Source organism: Amphiprion ocellaris, chromosome 7 (assembly GCF_022539595.1).
Source record: "Amphiprion ocellaris isolate individual 3 ecotype Okinawa chromosome 7, ASM2253959v1, whole genome shotgun sequence".
Taxonomy (NCBI): domain Eukaryota; kingdom Metazoa; phylum Chordata; class Actinopteri; family Pomacentridae; genus Amphiprion; species Amphiprion ocellaris.
In genome coordinates, this window is record NC_072772.1 from 33467145 (window position 1) to 33489477 (window position 22333).

At 37.0% G+C, this 22333-nt stretch overlaps 1 protein-coding gene across 2 annotated transcripts in view; it reads right to left on the reverse strand.

Moving 5' to 3' along the window:
- The window catches only part of sae1 (SUMO1 activating enzyme subunit 1), a 46623-nt gene extending 25354 nt beyond the window's left edge, over window positions 1-21269 (reverse strand). Inside the window, exons 1-7 of one of the 2 annotated variants that reach the window (XM_055012291.1) lie at window positions 20761-21269; window positions 19573-19684; window positions 18024-18197; window positions 12555-12700; window positions 11931-12030; window positions 11333-11438; window positions 2021-2165 (exon numbers count right to left, since the gene is read on the reverse strand). In XM_055012291.1, coding sequence (XP_054868266.1) covers window positions 2021-2165; window positions 11333-11438; window positions 11931-12030; window positions 12555-12700; window positions 18024-18197; window positions 19573-19684; window positions 20761-20861 — 884 coding nt within the window. In that variant the 5' untranslated portion in view covers window positions 20862-21269. The remainder of the gene's footprint in view (window positions 1-2020; window positions 2166-11332; window positions 11439-11930; window positions 12031-12554; window positions 12701-18023; window positions 18198-19572; window positions 19685-20760) is intronic. The other variant, XM_023288401.3, reaches the window with a different exon arrangement.
- Between the last annotated feature and the right edge of the window lie 1064 nt (window positions 21270-22333).

The window sequence follows — 22333 nt, forward strand, 5'->3', positions numbered from 1 at the left end:
ATTAGAAAAAAAAATCTCCATCTGGAGCCGTGCCATGGATTCCTTTAGACTCGCCAGCTGATTTATGGGTTCGGCTGTCTCGCACCGCCAACGTTACCACAGTGACACAGAAGAACTAAATGTCTTTCCGCTGACAGTGGATGTTTGGGTTAATCGGTCTGCAATCGCTCTCTCCCACAGATGATGGTAGACAAGTTAACGTGGGATTTATTCAGCCTCACAACGCTGGTGTGAAACTGATTAGGCCACAGACTTCGAGATAAAACTAACATTCACATGCGTCTGTCCAACTTCCAAAGCGCAGACGTCAAAATCTGGTGGTGGCATTTTGGCCAATAAGAGGGTCAGCTGAGGCAGAAGGAATGGACTCCTCGTGTTTCTTTCAAGGGTACAGGCATAAAGTATCCTGGTCATATATACAGCCATAAATAACATTAAACATACACTTGTAATGATCATGTTTATGACAGTGTTGAGTTGCCAATGACTCCTATAAGTCTTCATTTTCTGTGATGGAATCATTGAAACACACGAGTCTTTGTCACCAACTATATCAGGAAAATAATTTGTGACTTGGACTTTTGTCTTGACTACTATAATATAACATGCATTTTAGTACTTTCACAGATTTATTATGTCTTTCTATGTTAATCTAGGTCTTCTAGAAATATGGCAAAATCTGATGGGTTAAAAATGTACACATAGCAGCTTGAATTACCAGCTTTGGTGATGTAGAAAGCTGTGTTAATCAAATGTCCTTAGTGGAACAATCTATCGCCTGCTGCTCCATGAAGAAGGAAGTTCTTCCTCTAGAAGCAGAACCTCAAAACTCCACTCAGGTTTGCTGCTGATCACATGGACAAAGAAAAGGCCTACTGGAGGAAAAAAATAAGCCATGTATGTTTGGAGGAAAGAAGGTTGTGGTGGTTTTGTGTCTTTTGTGGTGTTTTGGAGTCTTTTTATGGTCATCGGGTTCATTATTGTGGTTGTTTTGGGGTTCTCTGTGGTTGTTTTGTGTCTTTTGTGGTGTTTTGGAGTCTTTTTATGGTCATCAGGTTCATTATTCTGGTTGTTTTGGGGTTCTCTGTGGTGGCTTTGTGTCTTTTTTTGGTGGTTTTGTGTCTCTATCTACATTATACAAAACATACATTGTAAGGCCTTTAACCCCAAGAACACCAAACCTACCATCAAGCATGGTGGCAGCAGTATCATGGAACTGGAGCTGTACTCAAAGTAAATGGAATAATGAAGAAGGAGGATTACCTCTACATTGTTCAGAAAACCCTAAAATCATCAGCAAAAGGTTGATCTTGGACAAATTTAGGTGTTTCAACAAGACAATGAGCCCAAACACATCAAAGGTGGTGAAGAAATGATTAAATCAGGCTAGAATGAAGGTTTTAGACTGGTCACCCCAAAGTCCTGACTGAAACCTATCAAGAGTGTGTGAACTGATGAAGAAACAAGTCAACAAATTCAGTTTAACTGCACCAATTCTGTCCAGAGGAGTCAAGCGATACAACCAAAAGCTAGTGGATGGAAACCAAAATTGCCTAGTTGAGGTGAAAAGGGTCAAAAGACATTTAACCAAATATTAGCACTGTATTTTGGGCATATTTCCAGATGATCTACAATAAGTTCAGGAAAAAAAACACAGTTTTTTGTGTTTCAATTATTCTAGCACAGAAAATTCAGAGTCATAGGAGTCATTGGAAACTCAACACTATCATGATATAAATGGTCTTTACAAGTGTATGTAAACTTTTATTCATAACTGGGGCTCCCACCAACCACTGGGTCAGAGTATTTGGTGACAACAGGCTGATGAACTGATGAATGTCTTTCTATCACAGCTAAAGTCTCCTGCAGGGTGAGTCGGTGTCATTGGTGTGGTTGCGTTGTCGTATCCTGCTGCCAACGCTGAGCAACAGTGTCAGTAATTTTTCAGTCAAACAGCCGAAGAGCCTCTATCATGGCAAATGAATCATTCAGAATCGGACTGGTGTGAAATTAAAGTCACCTGATGAAGTCGTCGTTGAGGAGGTCGGCGCTCAGGGCCAAGGCCTCCAGGACGTCATCACGGATCTGTCTCAAGAGCTGACTGTCTTCTGGAAAGGACTTGGGGTCGGGGTCACGGCCTTTGTCTGTATGAAACTTCAACAGAACTGTGGACGGATAGAAGACAGAATAGAAAGAGAGAGGGAGAGCAGGAAACAGGAGAAACAAGCAGAAGGAGAGAAACGACAGTTGAGAGGCTGGAAACAAGTTAAAACCATTCTACTAAAGCAATATTTTCCATATAATCTGTTGCACTATTGCCATTTATAATTTCATCACGCTTTCAAGTGACTTCCATGGCAAATTACCATCTCATGGAAAGACAACATCTTGAGCACTGCTCCCTTTGAAACAGGATAAGATCAGCATGTGGTTGCACCATCAACCATTTCATCCGATTAGACCTACGTTCCTCCACATCAAATTAAGAGTGTGCACATACAGCGTTCACGCACACATCCACCTGCACATGTAGGAAATATTAGCTCTTTCTCTCCCCTTTGAGGCTAAAAAAAAACACAACTCCTTCCTGTGCCGGCTTCGGGACTGATTGAGAAATTAAAAATCATGAAAGTGCATTTTATTTGGTAATGAGCAATATTTCAAACATAACTGACTTCTCCAAGACGGGCGCACACATCAACGCGTCGCCCCCACGTTTCCTGTTCGTCCATTAACTTAAACCACATGAGGAAGTCGAGTCCTCCCACGGCCATTTCCACCAGCGCCACACACACACACACACACACACACACACGTACACACACACACACACACACACACACACACGCACGCACACACACACACACGCACACACGTACACACGTACACACGTACACACACACACGTACACACGTACACACACACACACACACACACACACACACACACACACACACACACACACAAGTAGTGGCGGTGAATCATTTTCTCACCCCAGCTTTGCCCTTTATCAGCGACACTTTGTTAGTAGAGAGTTACAAACTGGTACAAATGGCATCACACTCAGGTCTGGGCCAGACAGGAAATCACACCGGATTTCATAACAGAATATAAATCTGCAAACATGCACGGAACAATGATAATATCTCGAAAACCGACACATGTAGCAGTGATGGTCTTTACAGATTAGAGCCAAAAGCTGCAGATCAAAGATTATGGGCAATATTTGTTTCCATATATACATATATATACATATATATATACATATATATATACATATGTTTCCACACATACATAATGTGGGCTATAAAAGCGCACTAACAAGCAAATACTTTGAAATCTATTAATTTAGTTAAAATTAGAACTGTTCAAATAACGTTCGAAGCAAGCAACAACGTACTCCCTGATAATAGACAACTGCTTAGAAGTAAAATAGCAAATTACGAACTAAGAAGACGTTTTGAAGTTAAAAAGTCATTTTCTCTATAAAGACTAGATGTGTATTAATATGTGGGGTAAACTCAAAATGAGTACAACTATAAAACTATTCAAAAAAAAGAATACAAAAGAAGATTGCTTGGAAAATATAATGATGTGGGAAAGTAAATCTGTACAGAGTTGATGTAAACAGGAAACAATAAGACATGAGATGTACAGATATGTAGCAGGTTAATAAGTTAAACTTCATCCCACTGCTTTTCAGATGTTGTTTTAGCTTTTGGATTTGGTTTGGTTGTTTTCTCTTTTGCCTTTATGATACTGTTGCCTGTCTGAAACCAGAAAAGCACTCAGAGAGCGCAGCACTTCATCTGGGCTGCTCAGTCTTTGTATCATTTTCAACGTATGAAATCTTTAATAAAAAAAGACCTTGCACTGAGCACAGGTGTGTGTTATGCATGTGCACGTTATGAACGGATGCAGAATCACGTGATCTAACATGTAGCAGGTGGCGGGAATTGATGGGACTCAGAAACACCCCACAGTTTCATTAGCTGTTCCTTGAATCATTTCTGATGGATAAATCCTGATGAGTCAGCAGCAGTGGATTTGTAGTAGGATCACAATCATGTGATCATCAGCAGGCAGCTGATGTAGTGTTCACTTGTTGTCATAGTTACAGTGATGCCATGCCGCTATCTGGCAATGATTCAGAAATCTTTAACAAATCCGTGGATCCAGACTATAAGCTGCATCACTGCCAAAATCTAATCACTTGGTCCTTGTGTCATTTCTGACCTTCCCTGAAAATTTCATCCAAATCTGTCAGTCCATTTTTGAGTGATGTTGCTAACAGACAGACAAACCAACACCGATGGTCACATAACTCTGCTGCATTCCCTGCGAAGTAATAAATGAAATGAAATTAAACACATCACCCTCATGCTGAATGGCAGCAGACTACATATTAGTAAAACTGATTTTATTCTTTTTTATTCCATTTCCTGTGACTGTTTTGTGCATATATTTACAAACAGGGGTCATATTTTAGCCTCTAGGTTGCATCTAAATTGATAAAAAGGGAATTCAAGAGATCATAGATACTAATGATAAAAAACAGCAAACACACACCCTACCTGCGGTTTAGATCACCCGACTGTTTCTAGTGAGACAGGAAGCAGTTATAACAGAGGAAGAGCCACTTCCTCATTGGTCGCCCAAAACAACAACCGCTAGCTCCAATTATAGCAACAGTGAAGGAATAACAACACTGCGTCCTGTCTCACCTTCACAAAACCAAAAACAACAACAACTAGGCAAATGTTTCCACTCAGACTGAAGGTGGGGCGAGGCTGCAGCGGGTCGGTGGGTTTCAGAGTGGGGTGTGATTAGACCGAAGGCCATGACGGCTGGCTAAAATTAACCAGCCAACATGGCCTGAACGCAAATGCAGCTGCAGACCATCAGAAAACTGAGAAGCACATCACTGATGAACAAACCAATACACCAGAAAGCCACGGTCACATGACTGCATCAGGGCTGGAGTGAGTTTTAATTCATTTATTTAATGAAATCAGTGATGAAATCTGTTTCATGAGACTCAGTCATCAAAATTTCAAACCCTTTTTTAAATTTTAATGTTGATGTTTATGGCCTATCGCTCATTAAAATCTGAATTTATGCATCTTAAAATATTAGAATATTTCCTAAGATCAATCAAAAAAACATTTACAATACAGAATACAGAAATATCCAACCTCTAAAAGGTATGTTCATTTTTACACATTAAATGTTCTTTTTTTTCAATAACTAGTGGAAAAAATTTTTTAACTTTTTTGCAAAGTTCTAATTATTTAAGATGCACATTTATCTTGTATGTTCTGTAGTCCACCAACAGTTAGTCAAATTTTACAAAACCTATTTAAAAAAAAAAAAATCTTATTATTCAAGTCTTTTTCAGTGAAAATACTAATTAATTTTGATGATTATAGCCTATAACTCATTAAAATCAGAAATTCTATATCTTAAAATATTACAATATTTCCTGAGATCAATCAAAAAAGCATTTATAGGTATAAGGTATGTTCATTTTTACACATTAAAATTCATTTTTTTCAATAATTAATGGAAAATATCAACCTTTTTCACAATGTTCTAATTATTAGAGATGCACTTTTATCTTGTATGTTGTAAATTTTACAAAATCTAAAGTTGATTTGTTTTTCTTCTTGAGGTTGTCCGTTTTCTTTTTAAAACCCCACTGACCTCTCTTGGTCGAGGCTGACATTTAAATCATCTTCAAATCAATGATGAAATGTGTCTCATGAGAGCTCCTAACCTGCCTGAGAGAACTTCAGGTATCTTCAGGTTCAAGTTTCTGTTGTTTTTCAAGGCTTGTTCACCTTGAAGAGAATTAGAATCTGCAGAGAAACTTTAACTTCTATTCCCTATTCAATTTGTGGGAAAAAGAGCCTTCAGATTTATAAATTAATGAAAAAACATACAAGCTGTGCATCAAGGTGAAAATTTAAAACCAATATGTTCAGCATGATTGCATTGATGCGCATTTTTGTGACAGACTTCTAGATATGATTTAAGATTTAACTTTATCTTTTTATTTGTTTTCAGTGCTTTTATTGTGTATTTTTGATTTTATTTGTTTTTAGTGCTTTTATTGTGTATTTCTGATTTTATTTGTTTTTAGTGCATTTATTGCGTATTTCTGATTTTATTTGTTTTTAGTGCTTTTATTGCGTATTTCTGATTTTGTTTGTTTTTAGTGCTTTTATTGCGTATTTCTGATGCTATTTGTTTTTTGTGCTTTTATTGTGTATTTCTGATTTTATTTGTTCTTAGTGCTTTTATTGTGTATTTCTGATTTTGTTTTTAGTGCTTTTATTGTGTATTTCTGATTTTATTTGTTTTAGTGCTTTTATTGTGTATTTCTGATTTTATTTGTTTTTAGTGCTTTTATTGTGTATTTCTGATTTTGTTTTTAGTGCTTTTATTGTGTATTTCTGATTTTGTTTTTAGTGCTTTTATTGTGTATTTCTGATTTTGTTTTCAGTGCTTTTATTGCGTATTTCTGATTTTATTTGTTTTTAGGGCTTTTATTGTGTATTTCTGATTTTATTTGTTTTAGATCTTTTATTGTGCATTTCAGATTTTATTTGTTTTTGTGCTTTTATTGTGTATTTCTGATTTTATTTGCCTTGTTCTGGATGTACAGCACTGTGGTGGTTTATAAAGTCCTGTATAAATAAAGTTGGATTGGATTATTCAATACATTATTTACATTTGTATGTAAATTAAGTTGATATTTAGCTTTCTATAAAGTTTGTACATGCTAATAGCACACATTTTCCCTGTATGTGAAAGTTATTTTGGTGTGTTTGCAAATTTAGAAAAAAATTCTTAAATAAAAAACACGAGATTCTCAGATGTTATTAATTTAAAATGATCACCATTCATATAATCTTGCCGTTTTTTAGCATTAAGCACAGAGAGACACACTGCAGACGACTTAGGTTGAGAATAATGTTCACTGATATCAGGAGAAGTGACACCAACAGAGCAGCAGTTCATGCAAGCATCAGTTCTGAGGATTCTCTCTGATCTTTGGGTTTATATTGTAGTTGGGAGAAGGTCAGATTTAGATTACAGACCAACATGAAGGCAACTAGTCTGCTTAGTCACGTCAGAATAAACTAGATCTAATCTCCTGCAGAGTGTCTAAAGCCCACTACGACCTTAGAAAGGGGAAAGAGTCATTTTTCCTTCACAGGTACAAAGTCACTACATCAGAAATCAATTTGGTAAACATGAGTTTCCATTCAAACTCCCATTAGTTCACATTTTTAAAAAAACTGAATTATCTTTTTTTGAAAATATTTTGTGAAGAAATCTCGATCACTGAGGAATATTAGAAATTTGATGTAATTTTTAAACACTATTGTTATTAAGAGGGCAAAAGAGCCAAAGGCCACATGTGAGTTAATGAAGATAGTTGATTAAACTCGTACGTCCTCTATCACTTCTGCAATCCTCTGTTCTTTTGTTATAGTTATGTACCACTTGCACATTTTTGTGTAAAGATTTCTATTCACACCTTTTACTCCACTATGTAGCTGTTTTAACTAATTTGTTTTGCATGTTTAAAAGGAAGAAAGTCATCCGGAATGTCACTGTACACTGCGTATAATGACAATGAACCAAAATTATGAACTTATTCTCTTATAAAGGACAGATACAGTATGGAACCACATGTGAAATATAATTTAAGCAAACAGTGAGATCCCTGTGGTGGGTCCCTGGTGTTTACTTTGTGTAAATTTACTTCAGTTTTGGTCATTACTGGAGATATGGGAGGGGAACCTCGTAATGTCAGACATAAATGCCCAATGCTTCGCCTTTGGAACAGACTGGTGAAGATGTCCAATCAGAGAATCACAAAAAAGACATTTAATTGGGGCATCTCCAATGGTCACCCCTGGGCTAATGAGCTAAAATCTTCATTTCTTTTGAAGAACTCATTTAATTTTCATAACAGGTTATTCTGTGATATTCAGGAGATGAAGAGTAATATGTTGGTCTGTTGATATTTGGTAGAAAACACAATTACGAACTTATTGTCTTGTAAAGGACAGATACAGCGTGGAACCTTATGTGAAGTATAGTTTAGGCAAAACAGAGAAGAATAGACTGCTGTGTGATTTAGGTGAAGCCGAGAATGAGGTTGATTTTATTTTTTACTGTCTGGTATACAAAGATGTAAGGGAGATAATTTTCAGTAAGATGTGCTCTGTTTATTCTGATTTAAAATTAGAGTTATATTTTAGAAGAGGAACCTTCTTCATGGCAGAATTTCTTTGCCAGGCCTGGGATAAAAGGCAACATATTTAGTGTGAGAATTGTGTGTTTTGCATGTATTGCTGCTTTTCCAATCACAGGGTTTCTGCAGAAATCAGCCAGTCAAATTTAATGCTTTTTAATGGCATTTTAATGCTGTACTGTAAAAATTTTAATGCCACGACCGTGAACTGAACAAATTACACCGGTTTGTTTTTTTGTAAAAGATGATTTTTATATGAAAACTGTCCCTACATTTCACCATTTCTGAATCCAATAACCACCCCTGACCACCCACAGGCTGTAGTCATTCTCTGAAATCCATGTTTTCTAGCCATTTTGCTGGAATTTGCGTTTCCCCATTTCCCAGTTCTCCACCTGGTCCAGCCCGTCGGCCACCTTAAAAACATGCAGTTTTTGGCAATTGTACCCGACCGGCTGGAACAATTATTGCAAAGCTTCGGCATGTTTATGCAGATGCACATATCTGACGAATTGCAGTCTACAATTATATATTATAGTCAAATATTTTTCTTGAAAACTGCAGAAAATTTTTTTAATGCCACTGAGAATCAAATTTAATGATTTTTTTAATGCCATTTAAGGTTTTAACTTTGGCAAAATCAACTTAATGACTATTAATGCTTTTTAAAGCCCTGCAGAAGCCTTGAATCCCTGCATTTGTGCACAGAGCAGATTTGCACCCATTAGTAGGTCTCTGGTTATTTCCTGCCTGGTGTGGTGTGGTGTGGTGTGGTGGAGATGTCGGGCTGTTCTACGCTCAGTGCACATGACTGGTCATGGACAGCCTGTGATGGAAACTAGCGTGCAGCGAGCAGGGATGGTGCAGGTGACAGGAGGGAGGATAACAACATCAGAAAAGGTCAAATCACACTCAAAAATAGCCTGAAAAACAGGAAGGTACCATTCACTTCAAGGGTCAAGACGCCTGTTTGGGCTGTTGGTTACCAATCATATGACGGAAATTATGCACGTGCAATTATTTCTCTGTGAAAATACTCTAAAAATTACCATCAGTTATTTAAGAAACTGGAAATGTAATTTATTCTGGATTTATTACAAGTAAGGGTATATATTTCAAGCCTTTTGTTTAATTTTAATGTTGATGATTATGGCCTATAGCTCATTAAAACCAGAAATTCTACATCTTAAAATATTGGAATATTTCCTAAGATCAATCAAAAAAACATTCACAACACAGAAATATCCAACCTCTAAAAGGTATGTTCATTTTTATACATTAAATGTGCATTTTTTCAAAATATTAACCTTTTTCACAATGTTCTAATCATTTGAGATGCATTTTTATCTTGTATGTTCTGCAGTAGACCAACAGTTAATCAAATATTACAAAATCTATTTAAAATTTAAAAAAAAAAAATTACAAAATTTTACCAGTTACCACTCATGTGGTGGAAATTATTCAGGTATTTTTCTGTGAAAATACTATAAGTATTCACAGTTATTTAAGAAATTAGAAATGTAATTTATTCTGGATTTATTACATGTAAATTCATATATTTCAAGCCCTTTTTTAAAATTTAATTTTGATAATTATGGCCTATAGCTCATTAAAATCAGAAATTCTATATCTTGAAATAATAGAATATTTACTAAGATCAATCAGAAAAGCATTTATAGGTATAAGGTATGTTCATTTTTACACATTAAATTTCATTTTTTTCAATAATTAATGGAAAATATTAACCTTTTTCACAATGTTCTAATCATTTGAGATGCACTTTTATCTTGTATGTTCTGTAGTCCACCAAAGGCTAATCAAATTTTACTAAAGCTAAAGTAGATTTGTTTTTCTTCCTAAGGTTGTTTATTTTCTTTTTAAAACCCCACCGACATCTACATTTAACAAACATGATTTTCCACGCGTATCGGTTAAAATGGAACTGTCATTTTTGCATGTTCATGGTTTTTTGTTTCAGTCTCGCTATAGTAGCCTACGCGTTTTCAGTTTCCATTTTCTATACCTTTTTTTGGACTTTTCGGGATTCTTTGTGACATTTCAAAAATTCTCTGTATGGAAATTTTGTTTGTGTCTCGTGTCTTCCACAGAAACGTCAGCAGACGTCTTGTGTTAGCATTAAAACAACCAACTGTAACGACTGTTTTGCCTGTTGCCAGTTCAAAAATATCACACAAATGGAACTAAACAATTATCAAAACTACAATTTAACCCTCCTGTTGTCCTCATTTATGAGCATCAAAAAATATTGTTTCCTTGTCTGAAAAAAATCCAAAAATTCAGAAAAAAAAATCCCCAAATTGCTGAAAATTTGCAAAACCTTCAGGAAGAAAATTCCAATAATTCCGTAAAAGTTTCCCCTAAAAGTTTTATTTAAAAAAAAAAAATCTTGTAAATATTTTCAAAAAATGAGTAAAAATCTTCCAAAAAAATCCTAAAAATATCTAAAGTGATTCCATATGTATCAGTAAAACTTCTAATAGTTTAAGAACATTCACATAAAAATCAACCAAAATCCATCGAAATTCGCTGGATTTTGGTTGATTTTTTGTGAATGTTGTTAAGAAACATTTCTAACTTTTTTTTCCACCAAAAAATGTTCAAAGATTTCCCAAAAATGTTGAAAATGTGGATATCAAAAGTTTCACTGTGAAAATATTTTTTTTTTCCCACATTTTCAAACTGTAAAGGGTCAATTTTGACCCACAGGACGACACGAGGGTTAAAGGCTTTTTATACACAAGAAAACTCAATTTCTAATGTTTGCAACTCCTGATCATCTTCACAATTTATTGGTTTTGCCCTTATTATATTTTAACGTCACTGACTTAAGAGAATAAAACAGCAGTTAGCAGAACTCAAACCATGCAAAAACTCTGAAAATACTGAAGTATTCTGACCATCATTTAAAAACTACATTTACAGAAAATAATTTAGATGAATAAGTGACAAGAAAAAAGTCTAATTTTCACACGGACAACCTCTGACTGCTAAAGTTTCTGTATTTAATATGTGGCTCTATGTAGTAATAATGTTTTCGGGTACCGTGAAGCAGGAAGTAGTCCACCGGTGTTCTCTTCAGACCAGCTTTGGCCTTCTCACTGGTCCAATCGACCTCCAGAGCCTCCTTCAGCGTGCAGAAACTGGTCGTCTAAGTGGTTTGAAATTAAAATAAGAAAGAGTAGTGTAAATTAGGAGTGAATAAGTGCCGCATTTATTCATTTTTCAATCTTTTTCAGGGCAAATATGAAGTAATGTCAAGCAATTTCAACAAGGTGAGCAGATTATTTGGATTTGTGAGCAGAAATGCCAAAAGACACCTGAGACAAATTCAACTAAACTACATATTTTACAGGATTTATTAGGCAGATAATCAATTGTTCTACGTCTGGATGAAACAACAAAATCACCACAGAAGACAGTTTGCATTACATTTTTGGCTTTTAAGGAGGAAAATACAAGAATCAAACCTTAAAAATGACCCCAACTGTTTTTCCATTTTAGGTAATGTTTTCAAGATTTTAATATTTTACATTATTAGTTGAGTACCTGCTACCTCTTTGAAAAAAACATGACAAATCCAGCTGTCTAGGTGTACATCCTTGAATATAAATCAGCTGTGAAAGATGCTCTTCGTCTCTACCTTCTTCACCATGGTGGTCTCGTTGGGGTCGATTTTGGCTTTCTTGGCTTCTGGACCGTCGTTGGAATCAGCGGGCGGCTTCACTACTTTAGGTTTCTCCCTAAAAAAGACAGAATGAAGAGAAAAATGTGTTATTAAACACAATGAAACCTCATATAAAAACTATACACCTTTGTAAAAAACTGAAAAAATAAAGAGAATTTTACAAATCTTTAGCTTTTTGTTGAGCGAGCACGAAACATTTGCACAAAACTTCATTTTTAGTAAAGTAATATCTGTAATTAGATATTATAGCAAAAGAAAGAGAAACAATCAGAGCAGACTTGGAGAACAAAGAGTAAATATTTTCAATACTAACACTGAATGATTAGTTTTTTATTAAGAGGCAATAAACCCATTGGGATTTAAAGTCAGATTTAAGATTCAGTAACATTCAGGCACACAAGTTATTGAACCTATTAGACTATTAAAACAACTCATATGCTTCCTTAAAGCACTTTCAGGCATCAAAGTTAGTTTTTTTTCCCATCATCACCCAACTTTAAACACTCAACCCACACCGTGCGACTGTCACAGAGGCAAACTGAGGTTAGACACATTCTTCAAACTCCCGCCTACACTTACTCCACATAGTTGTGCTCCGGTCCGAGGTTGCAGAACATGTAACCGTAGTAACCGTGGACGTCTCCGCAGAAGACCTTGATGTTGTGTTTGGAGCAGAGCTGGTCGACCCGAACCATCAGGTCTCTGGAGCAGCCTGTCAGACAAACCTGAGGGAGGAAAAACACAATACAAAGGGCTGATTAGAGAAGCTGCCTGTAGGAGTATCTAGATGTTTTTAGATTGTTATACACTACCAGTCAAAAGTTTGGACACACCTTCTTATTCAGTGTTTTTTTCTTAATGTTTTACTACTTTCTACATCGTAGATGCATACTGAAGACATCAAAACTATGAAGCAAGATATATGGAATTATGGAGCAAACAAACAATTGTGAAATAACCCTAAACATGTTTTATATTTTAGATTCTTCAAAGTAGCCACCCTTTGCTTTGATTACTGCTTTGCACACTCTTGTTATTCTCTGGATGAGCTCCATGAGGTAGAACCTGAAATAGTTTTCACTTCACAGGTGTTCCTTGTCAAGGTTCATTTGTGGAATTTATTGCCTTCTCAATGGGATTGGGACCATCAGTTGTGTTGTGCAGAAGTCAAGTTGGTACAGAGTCATCAGCCCTATTTGAAAACTGTTAGAATCCATATTATGGCAAGAACCAATCAGCTAAGTAAAGACAAAAGACAGTCCATCATTACTATAAGAGCTGAAGGTCAGTCAGTCTGGAAAAAACTTTGAATGTATCCCCAAATGCAGTCTCAAAAACCATCAAGTGCTACAACGAAGCTGGCTCACATGAGGACCTCCTCAGGGAAAGGAAGACCAAGAGTCTCCTCTGCTGCTGAGGAGAAGTTCATCCGAGTCTCCAGCCTCAGAAATTGGAAGTTAACAGCAGCTCAGATTAGAACCCAGATAAATGCCACACAGAGTTCTAGTAGCAGACACATCTCTACATCAACTGTTCAGAGGAGACTGAACCAATCAGGCCTTTATGGTCAAACTGCTGCTAAGAAACCACTACTAAGGAAAAGCAACAAGCAGAAGAGATTAGTTTGGGCCCAGAAACACCAGGAATAGACATTAGACCAGTGGAAGTCCGTGCTTTGGTCTGATGACTCTAAATCTGAGATCTTTGGTTCCACCAGCCGTGAAGGTGAACGGATGGTCTCTACATGATGGTTCCCACCATGAAGCATGGAGGAGGAGGTGTGATGGTGTGGGGGTGCTTTGCTGGTGACACTGTTGGGGATTTATTCAAAATTAAGACACACTGAACCAGCAGGGCTACCACAGCATCCTACAGCAACATGACATCCTATCGGGTTTGCGTTTAGTTGGACCATCATTTATTTTTCAACAGGACAATGATCCCAAACACACCTCCAGGCTGTGGACGGACTATCTGACCAAGAAGGAGAGTGATGGAGTGCTGCTTAGGTCAGATGACCTGGCCTCCACAGTCACCTGACCTAAACCCAATCCAGATGGTTTGGGATGAGATGGACCACAGAGTGAAGGCAAAAGGACCAACAAGTGCTCAACATCTCTGGGAACTCCTTCAAGACTGTTGGAGAACCATTTCAGGTTCTACCTCATGAAGCTCATCCAGAGAATGCCAAGAGTGAGCAAAGCAGTAATCAAAGCAAAGGGTGGCTATTTTGAAGAATCTGAAATGACTTATTTCACACTTTTTTGCTGACTACATAATTCTATATGTGTTCATTCATAGTTTTGATGCCTTCAGTGAGAATCTACAGTATAAATAGTCATGAAAATAGAGATTAAATGAGAAGGTGTGTCCAAACTTTTGACTGGCAGTGTAATTATTAGGTCTTTAGATTTTATATTACCTACTAACCCTAACTTTTCGTGAGTATTGCAAGTTTCAGGTACCAGGACTGATTTCTGATTCTGATTAATCAAAGAGTTGTTGGTTTAATTGCCACTATTGGCCACTAAAAATGCTTCCAAGCAACAGCAGCTGAACCTTTTAAACTGTTTAAACTAACCATCATGTTATAAATGCACTGACTTGCATCGTAAAACGTTGAAATTTCTGATTAAACTTCAACCTTTTCGACTGATTCTTCATCTGACTTCCATCTGCATTTACTTCAGGGATCATGAGATAAACCATTGCATAGTTACACAAGTTTTTCCATCATTTGAAGGAGTTTTATGGGGGTCCAAGGAAACATTTCAAGCCACATTTTTATCCGTCAGTTCACATTTGGAGCATCTGTAACTTACGGTAGTTATCAGCATTTTTGTGACGCAAATAGTGTTTTAGAGCCTAACACAAAAGCTACTTTTGCCTTAAAAAAAAGAAAAATCTCATCTTTATGGTTCTGGGAATATGCACAAAAAATGGATGTTGCTGTCGAAAGACAGTTTGTTTGTGCACATTTTTTGCATCATTAACCTCTGAGGATGACATTCTATGAAACTGAACTCCCACTCTTTTGGCAGTTTCTCCTCCTTTTCCACCCATGCTGTTTGTTTTTGTGCCATTATTCAGTCGTTTTCACTGCCATTAAGCGTAACACTAAAACTGCTTGTACTAACAGAAAACATCAAAAGATACCGTTGTCTTGCATTTATTCCCTGAGGGAGGGAAAACTGGCTGCGGTCGCTTTACAAAAACATCAGAAACTTTCAGTCATTTCGTAGAGTGATAAAGAAACTGAGCAGGAGTTGCCAAACTGATGGAGACACACCTCACACTTCACCTTCCCGAGGTCATGACCAAACAGGGCCGAGACCAACCCTGGGACACCGTGTCCTCGGGTGAAATCATGGGTGGGCTGGTGTCTCTGTGACTGGTGGGTTGGGCCGAGCTTATCCAACTGACCCAGAACACCCAAAACTCGCAGATAAGACCGATGTTGGCGAGAAAAGGCTACTTTCTTGATGCAAATCTCACTAGGAGTCCAGCTCTGTTCACAAATTAGACCAAAACAAACAAATTAGACCAAAACAAGTTATTTCAAATCAGGCATGTTTGTGTTTCTCTTACTCGCGAACCACTGGAAAGGTGTTTTCTATCGACAGCTAATGGCATATCTGTCTATGATGCCATGGAGACGCCATTATAAATTAAATCTAATCAAATCACACCAATGCAGTTGGGTTTCTGACTCTCAGTCCATTCCAATGACTGACTTTTTAAACATTTGTTAGCATCTGATTGTTTCTTATTTGGTCATAAATATTGAATTTCACAGAGAAAGGATGCAAAATCAGCGTTAACACGCTCTGTAAGAATTAGAGAGGAAGCCGCATATTTGCTCGGCAGTCTCGACGCTCTGTACTTCCAGTGTCTGGATTGTAAACAGCATCAGCGGCACTCGGCGAGCACACAGATGGACAGTGTGTGTTTTCTATTGTATTCATCCCTCAGTAATTAGGCCTCTCAGAAGAAAACTGCGACCACACTCCAACTGCTCCACTTTAATCAGCCTCCATCTTCCTGCTGAGCCACACTCAGATACATCAGTGGAAGCAGATAAAAGTGACGACACAGACTCCCCCTTCTGCTTCCCAGTTTGTTTTTGTTTTTTTATTAAAATTGTTCCACCTTCTTTCCTCCAAACCTCTCGTCCTGCCTCAATCTGTCCTACTAACATCCATCTCATCCCGTCCTCGCCTCGTCTTCCCCCCTCCTCCCGACCCTCACTTAGCACCCCCAGAGGGAGGAAGACTGCCGACAATTCAGACACAACAGGAGGGAAAAAATCTCTGTTATTCTTCTGATGGTGTTCAAATACATTCTTGCTGTCAGCGGTGATAAAACTGAGATCCAGCCTGTGTGCACAGCTGCCTGTAGAAATGAACCATGAGAGCGGCTTTTATCGTGTTATCTAAGGAACACAATGGCTCAATTGCTGCCAAATCTAAACCCATTTAATGGTTTATTAACATTATTATAACAATATCGTTTGCTGTAATAAATGATACCAATTATGTCATCATGTAGGAAGCAAATTCAGCCTACTGGGAATGAAAATCTTTACCTTGGACTGTCACGCTATCAAATATGGAGGTCAAATATTAACATTCCTGACACAATTTTATAAAAAAAACAAAGGTCCAACAACCAGAGACTGAGTTTTGTCTTCTCAGCATGGTGGCTCAACGCTCCACCACATAAGAACTGACACTAAATAGTGACACTAAAGGCTTTAAGGGGGTCAACAGTGAAGGAATCCAAGCTGTTTTTCTACACAACCATCTACGTTTAGAGCTTACACAGTGATAAAGAGAAATTTCCTAAACTTTAACCTTTAAAAATTGAAAAAGTTTAATGCTTTGTAGTAGTTATTTGGTTTCAGTTTTAAATCCAGTGTCCTCAAATGTGTCAGAAATGACCACAACTCTCTAGGACTTGCTTCTTTTTGGAGCTTTAGTGAATGGAACAAGCTCAAGAGTAAATACAGGACCGTTCAAAAGTTTGGGGTCACCCAGACAATTCCATGTTTTACATGAAAACTCACACTTTTATTCATGTGCTAACATAACTGCACAAGGGTTTTCTAATCATCAATGAGCCTTTCAGCACCATTAGCTAACACAATGTAGCATTAGAACACAGGAGTGATGGTTGCTGGAAATGTTCCTCTGTACCCCTATGGAGATATTCCATTAAAAATCAGCTGTTTCCAGCTACAATAGTCATTTACCACATTAACAATGTCTACACTGGATTTATCATTCATTTAATGTTATCTTCATTGAACAAACTGTTTTAATTTCAAGAATAAGGACATTTCTATGTGACCCCAAACTTCTGAACGGTAGTGTATCTGGCCTAAATATGAAACCTCAGTCACATGATAAATTGGATCATACTGGTCACTTGTGTGATTTTTTTTGCTGAATTTTTGGATTTTTTTCAGACAAGGAAACAATATTTTTTGGTGCCCGTAAATGAGGACAACAGGAGGGTTAGACCAGCAACCAATCTCATTCTGCAAATAAAAGTCTGATATGAAAAGCTCTTGAAAGAAATACATTCAGTCAAAACGTAACCAGCATTACTGACAAAGAATGAAGCCCAGCTGCTGCCAAAGCTGCAGAAGCACTTTATAAAAATCACTTTTAAAGCTGGTGGGAACAAAACAAGATATCATACGTAATAAGGGCTACGAGTGACATCTTGTGGTTAACCTGAGTGACACAAGACTGAGCGCTCAGACGAGTCTGAGACGTCAGAGAGGAACTGTACAGTCACTTATATTGATCTGGGTTAAACCTCCAAGTGACCTGGTGTGATCTACATTTAGAGCTACAACAGGTATGTGAGGAGCTACATCAGACTTGAAGAAATAACAGATGTGGTGAACTTTTAAGTCAAATATTTCAGTCGAGCTCTCCGATGTCCACTCATTTTTTGCTGTCTTGCTTTATAATACAGCTGTCTTCCAATTATTCAGTCTACATGTAACTGTCTTGAAAAAAACAAAACGTTTTTACTTACCGCATCGAACTGCAGAAAGAAGTCGTCTGGTTTGTCTTCAATCCTGCCTGGGTCAGCATGCACCTCCACCATCGGGTTGAGGTTCTGTGCTCGCTCCAGAGAGGCCTGGGCCCGATTCTGACCCTGAGCCGTCACCGGAACCAGGAACTGAGCTCGACACGAGTCCTCCGACACCTGACAGGTAGACAAGCAGGAGATTCATAGCAGGATGAGGACAGCAAAGCTTCCATAGACTCTTACTTTAAATCAACAGGAAGACAGAATTATGTTTCTGTTAGTGCGAAGTGCAATGTGGGTGCTAGGCTAGCTCAGCTGGATGAGCAGGCGACCCAGAAACAGGCTCTATAGTCCTCAAAGCAGCAGTCATGGGTTTGAATCCTACTGCATGTTATTCCCCCACTCTTCTACCCATGTTTCCTGTCTCTCTCTCTCTCCACTGTCCTATATGGCAAAAAGGCCAAAAAAGTAACTTTAAAAAAAAAAAAATATATATATATATATTTTTTTTTTAAATTTATATATATATATATATATATATATATATATATATATATATATATATATATATATATATATATATATATATATATATATATGATTGATATGATATGATATGATATGTATATATATATATATATATATATATATATAGTTTGTTTATTTAAATGTAATTTAACCCGTTGATGCACAACATGGGTCAAAAGTGACCCATGTTGTGCATCAAAGGGTTAAAAAACAAAAACAAACAAGCTTTAACAGAAACGATTACTTTGCAACTAGAGTCATCTAGTGGACATATGCAGAACTGCAAGTCTAAAGATTTTAACCCTCCTGTTGTCCTCATTTACAGACACCAAAAAATATTGTTTCCTTGTCTGAAAAAAATCCAAAAATTTAGCGAAATTCGCTGGATTTTGGTCAATTTTTTTTGTGAATGTTCTTAAGAAACATTTTTAACATTTCTTTTTTTTCCACCAAAAAATGTTCAAAGATTTCCCAAAAATTTTGAAAATGTGGACATCAGAAGTTTCACTGTGAAAATATATATATTTTTCCACATTTTCAAACTTTAAAACTGGTCAATTTTGACCTGCAGGATGACACAAGGGTTAAATAAAGCTTTCTACAGTTTAATTATTTAATTGGTTATGAATATATGGGGTTATGTGTAATATTTGGCAGTATTCAATAATAATATACCTTCATAAGACAGCTGTTTAATTTACAGCTAAAAACTAAGACTTCCAGATTTTGAAAGCCAATCAATCAATCAAAAATTTATTTGTAGAGCACTTTCCAACAACATAGAAGAAGACCAAAGTGCTTTCCAGACAGAATAATAAAACAATGCAATTTTTGATTACTATACAACCATAAAACCCATAAAAACACAAAACTAAGAAAAGCATAAAACCATAAAAACCATAAAACGGTCCTAGGATTCCTAGGACTAGAAAAGTCTCCCTGCAGGCTACAGCGCACTATGACGACAACAAGAAAAAGGGCATCTGAGCCTGTTTGTTCGTGTTTCTTTTATCAGCATGTGTACCTGTTCATGATCCAGCAAAGTGAGCCCTTTAACTCCAGCCAGGATCAAGTTCTTGGCCACTTCAGCCCCGAGACCACCGACACCTGCTAGGAGCACACGGGATCCTCGCAACCTGAAATGCAGACAAATTGCAGACTGAATGGCATTCTTATAATAAAGAGGAATGAATACGTGGATGGTTGGTCTTGGTAAAGCGTGCAGCAGAGATGTTGCATAAACGTAGAGTGACACGTTCATCAACAACATTCAGGTCGGCCCAAATTGGCCACTATTACAAGCAGCAATAAGAACAGAGTTTGATCTTAACCCTCGTGTCGTCCTCAGGGTCAAATTGACCCGTTTTAAAGTTTGAAAATGTGGGTAAAAAAATATATTTTCACAGTGAAACTTCTGATGTCCACATTTTCAACATTTTGGGGAAAGATTTGAACATTTTCTTGGTGGAAAAAAAGAAATGTTAAAAATGTTTCTTAAAGAGCATTCACAAGAAAAACAAACAACCAATGTGAGGGACTTCAATTAGCAAATCACACGACTATATGTTAAGCAGCACGCTAAACCCAGGATTTAAACTGTCATATCAGTGATTTTATAAAGTATATCACCTTCCTTGTGTTTGAGAGTGACAGTTTGTTGTGGTATCTTACATGTTTTAAATCAGCAAATACTAAACAGAAAGCAGAGTCAAAAATTTTATATCACAAATCAAATAAAGTCACAATATCAGTCTGAAAAAACATCACAATTTAAGATTTTCCGTAAATTTTCCATGTAAATGCAGCAATGCAAGAGCAGTTTTTTCCATTTAAACTAAAAAGCATGTCTGTTAAATCAATTATTCCATTTCTCTGTTTAGTTATGGAAACTAGGCTTCTTCAGCAATGACCTCTTTCAATTAATTCTAGATTAAGACAACAATGATTAAGGCTGTTTTTGTTCCGACCATCTGGATGAATAATAAAAACATTCCGGCTTTTTACAAAGGAATTTATTGATATTCTCAATCAATGTGAGACAAACTGCCTAGGCAGATGAAGGCAAGACTAAACTATTGAATTACAACCGTCTGCAAATTGAGAAAAACTGTCTTAAATCTGGCGTTTTGGTCAAAGCCGGTGCAGAAAGAGTGCAACAATTTAAAGCTTCCGCTGCACCGGTTAGCCGTGAAAGCTAACGAAGCTAACTGACCTCTTCTGCGCATCCAGCCCCCACAGGCGGATCTGGCGGTCGTACTGCGCCGCTTCCTCTTCGCTGATGACCGGGTCCTCTTTCTCGATCATATCGATCATTTCAATCCGCTCTAAAACCGAGAACTAAGGTATAAAACGGCGTTTTGTGGAGCTACAGATGTAGATCTTTCAAACGGCGCGACGGTCCCGCTAAATGGGCGCCGAATGATGACGCCACCAGAACGACACAATGGATGCGTTTTTAAATACAATCACTGTTGATTTTTGGATTCTTTCTTAAATTTCTCTGATTATTTGTTGCAGAATTTTGTCCCACAGTATGTCCTGATGTATTTTGATTCTTCATCTGCATTTCTCCGTCGTCGTCAGCTTTAAAATTTAGATTTTCTTTGTTTTTAAACTCATTTCAATCTGCAAATTAGCTGGAAAGCCAAATTATTTCTCATTATTGCTGGCTCGTAATTTATGCGTCGGCCATTAAGCCATTTAGCATAATTTAAATCCTTCAAGTGTTCCATTTTTACAGTCATCACATGGCTTCAGGCGACGCAGGCTGGGTGTATTTTTTCCCTGGGTGCGGTCTTCTGCTAAGAATTTTACAGGTATTTCTTTTTAAGGATTGGTTGTTATGTTCCCCTCCAATAATTTATGTAGGACAGAGAGCTAAATGAGCAGCGCGGGTTAATTCTGCTGAGTCTAATGTATCATCATCCCCCTTGGTTTTTATCTGTTTTTAATGGGTACCTGTAAAACGAGGTCCAGACACTGTACCTCGTATATATTTTTTTAATTCCTTGTACATGTTTGGCCCTTAAAACAAAATTATTGTAGTTAGAATAAGAAATGAGAGTCTTGTTCACAATGTTGCATTGTTATCGAGGGACTGAATTTTGCGGTTAATGCAATGATTTCAAGATTTCAAAACCTTTCGAAACAATAAGAATAATCAGAATAAAGACATACAATATATATATATATATATATATAGATAGATAGATAGATAGATAGATAGATAGATAGATAGATAGATAGATAGACAGACAGACAGACAGACAGACAGACAGACAGACAGACAGACAGATAGATAGATGATATAGAAATCAGCAAAATAAATATATAAATATAAATATGAAAGTGTCAAAGCAGGAAACTTGTGTATATTGTATTATTTCAGCTTTGCAGATATTAGCAGGGTAATCTGGCCACCATGTCAATGTAAAGCCTGATAAAATCTTTGGTTGTTGAATTTTCTACTTATTTTGTCATACACACGACCACACACCAAAGAGTACTTTTTTAAAAATATAAATAACAGAACCCTTATTTGAACATTATAAAAATTCTATTAGGATGAGTCTTGGATTACACAGGTAGATTTCACTTTTTTTTAAGAATCACTAATTATCTATAATTAGTTTGTTACTTTGTTATCGATGTTTGTTTTGAAAGTGCGCCTGCGAGTCAACCTCGGGGACGCATTTACCCTCTCAATGGGCCACTCGGTTATTTCCGTGAGGTGCGTACGTCATCCTCGGTAAAGCCCGCCCCTTTTCTCTTTGGAGAAGACAGTC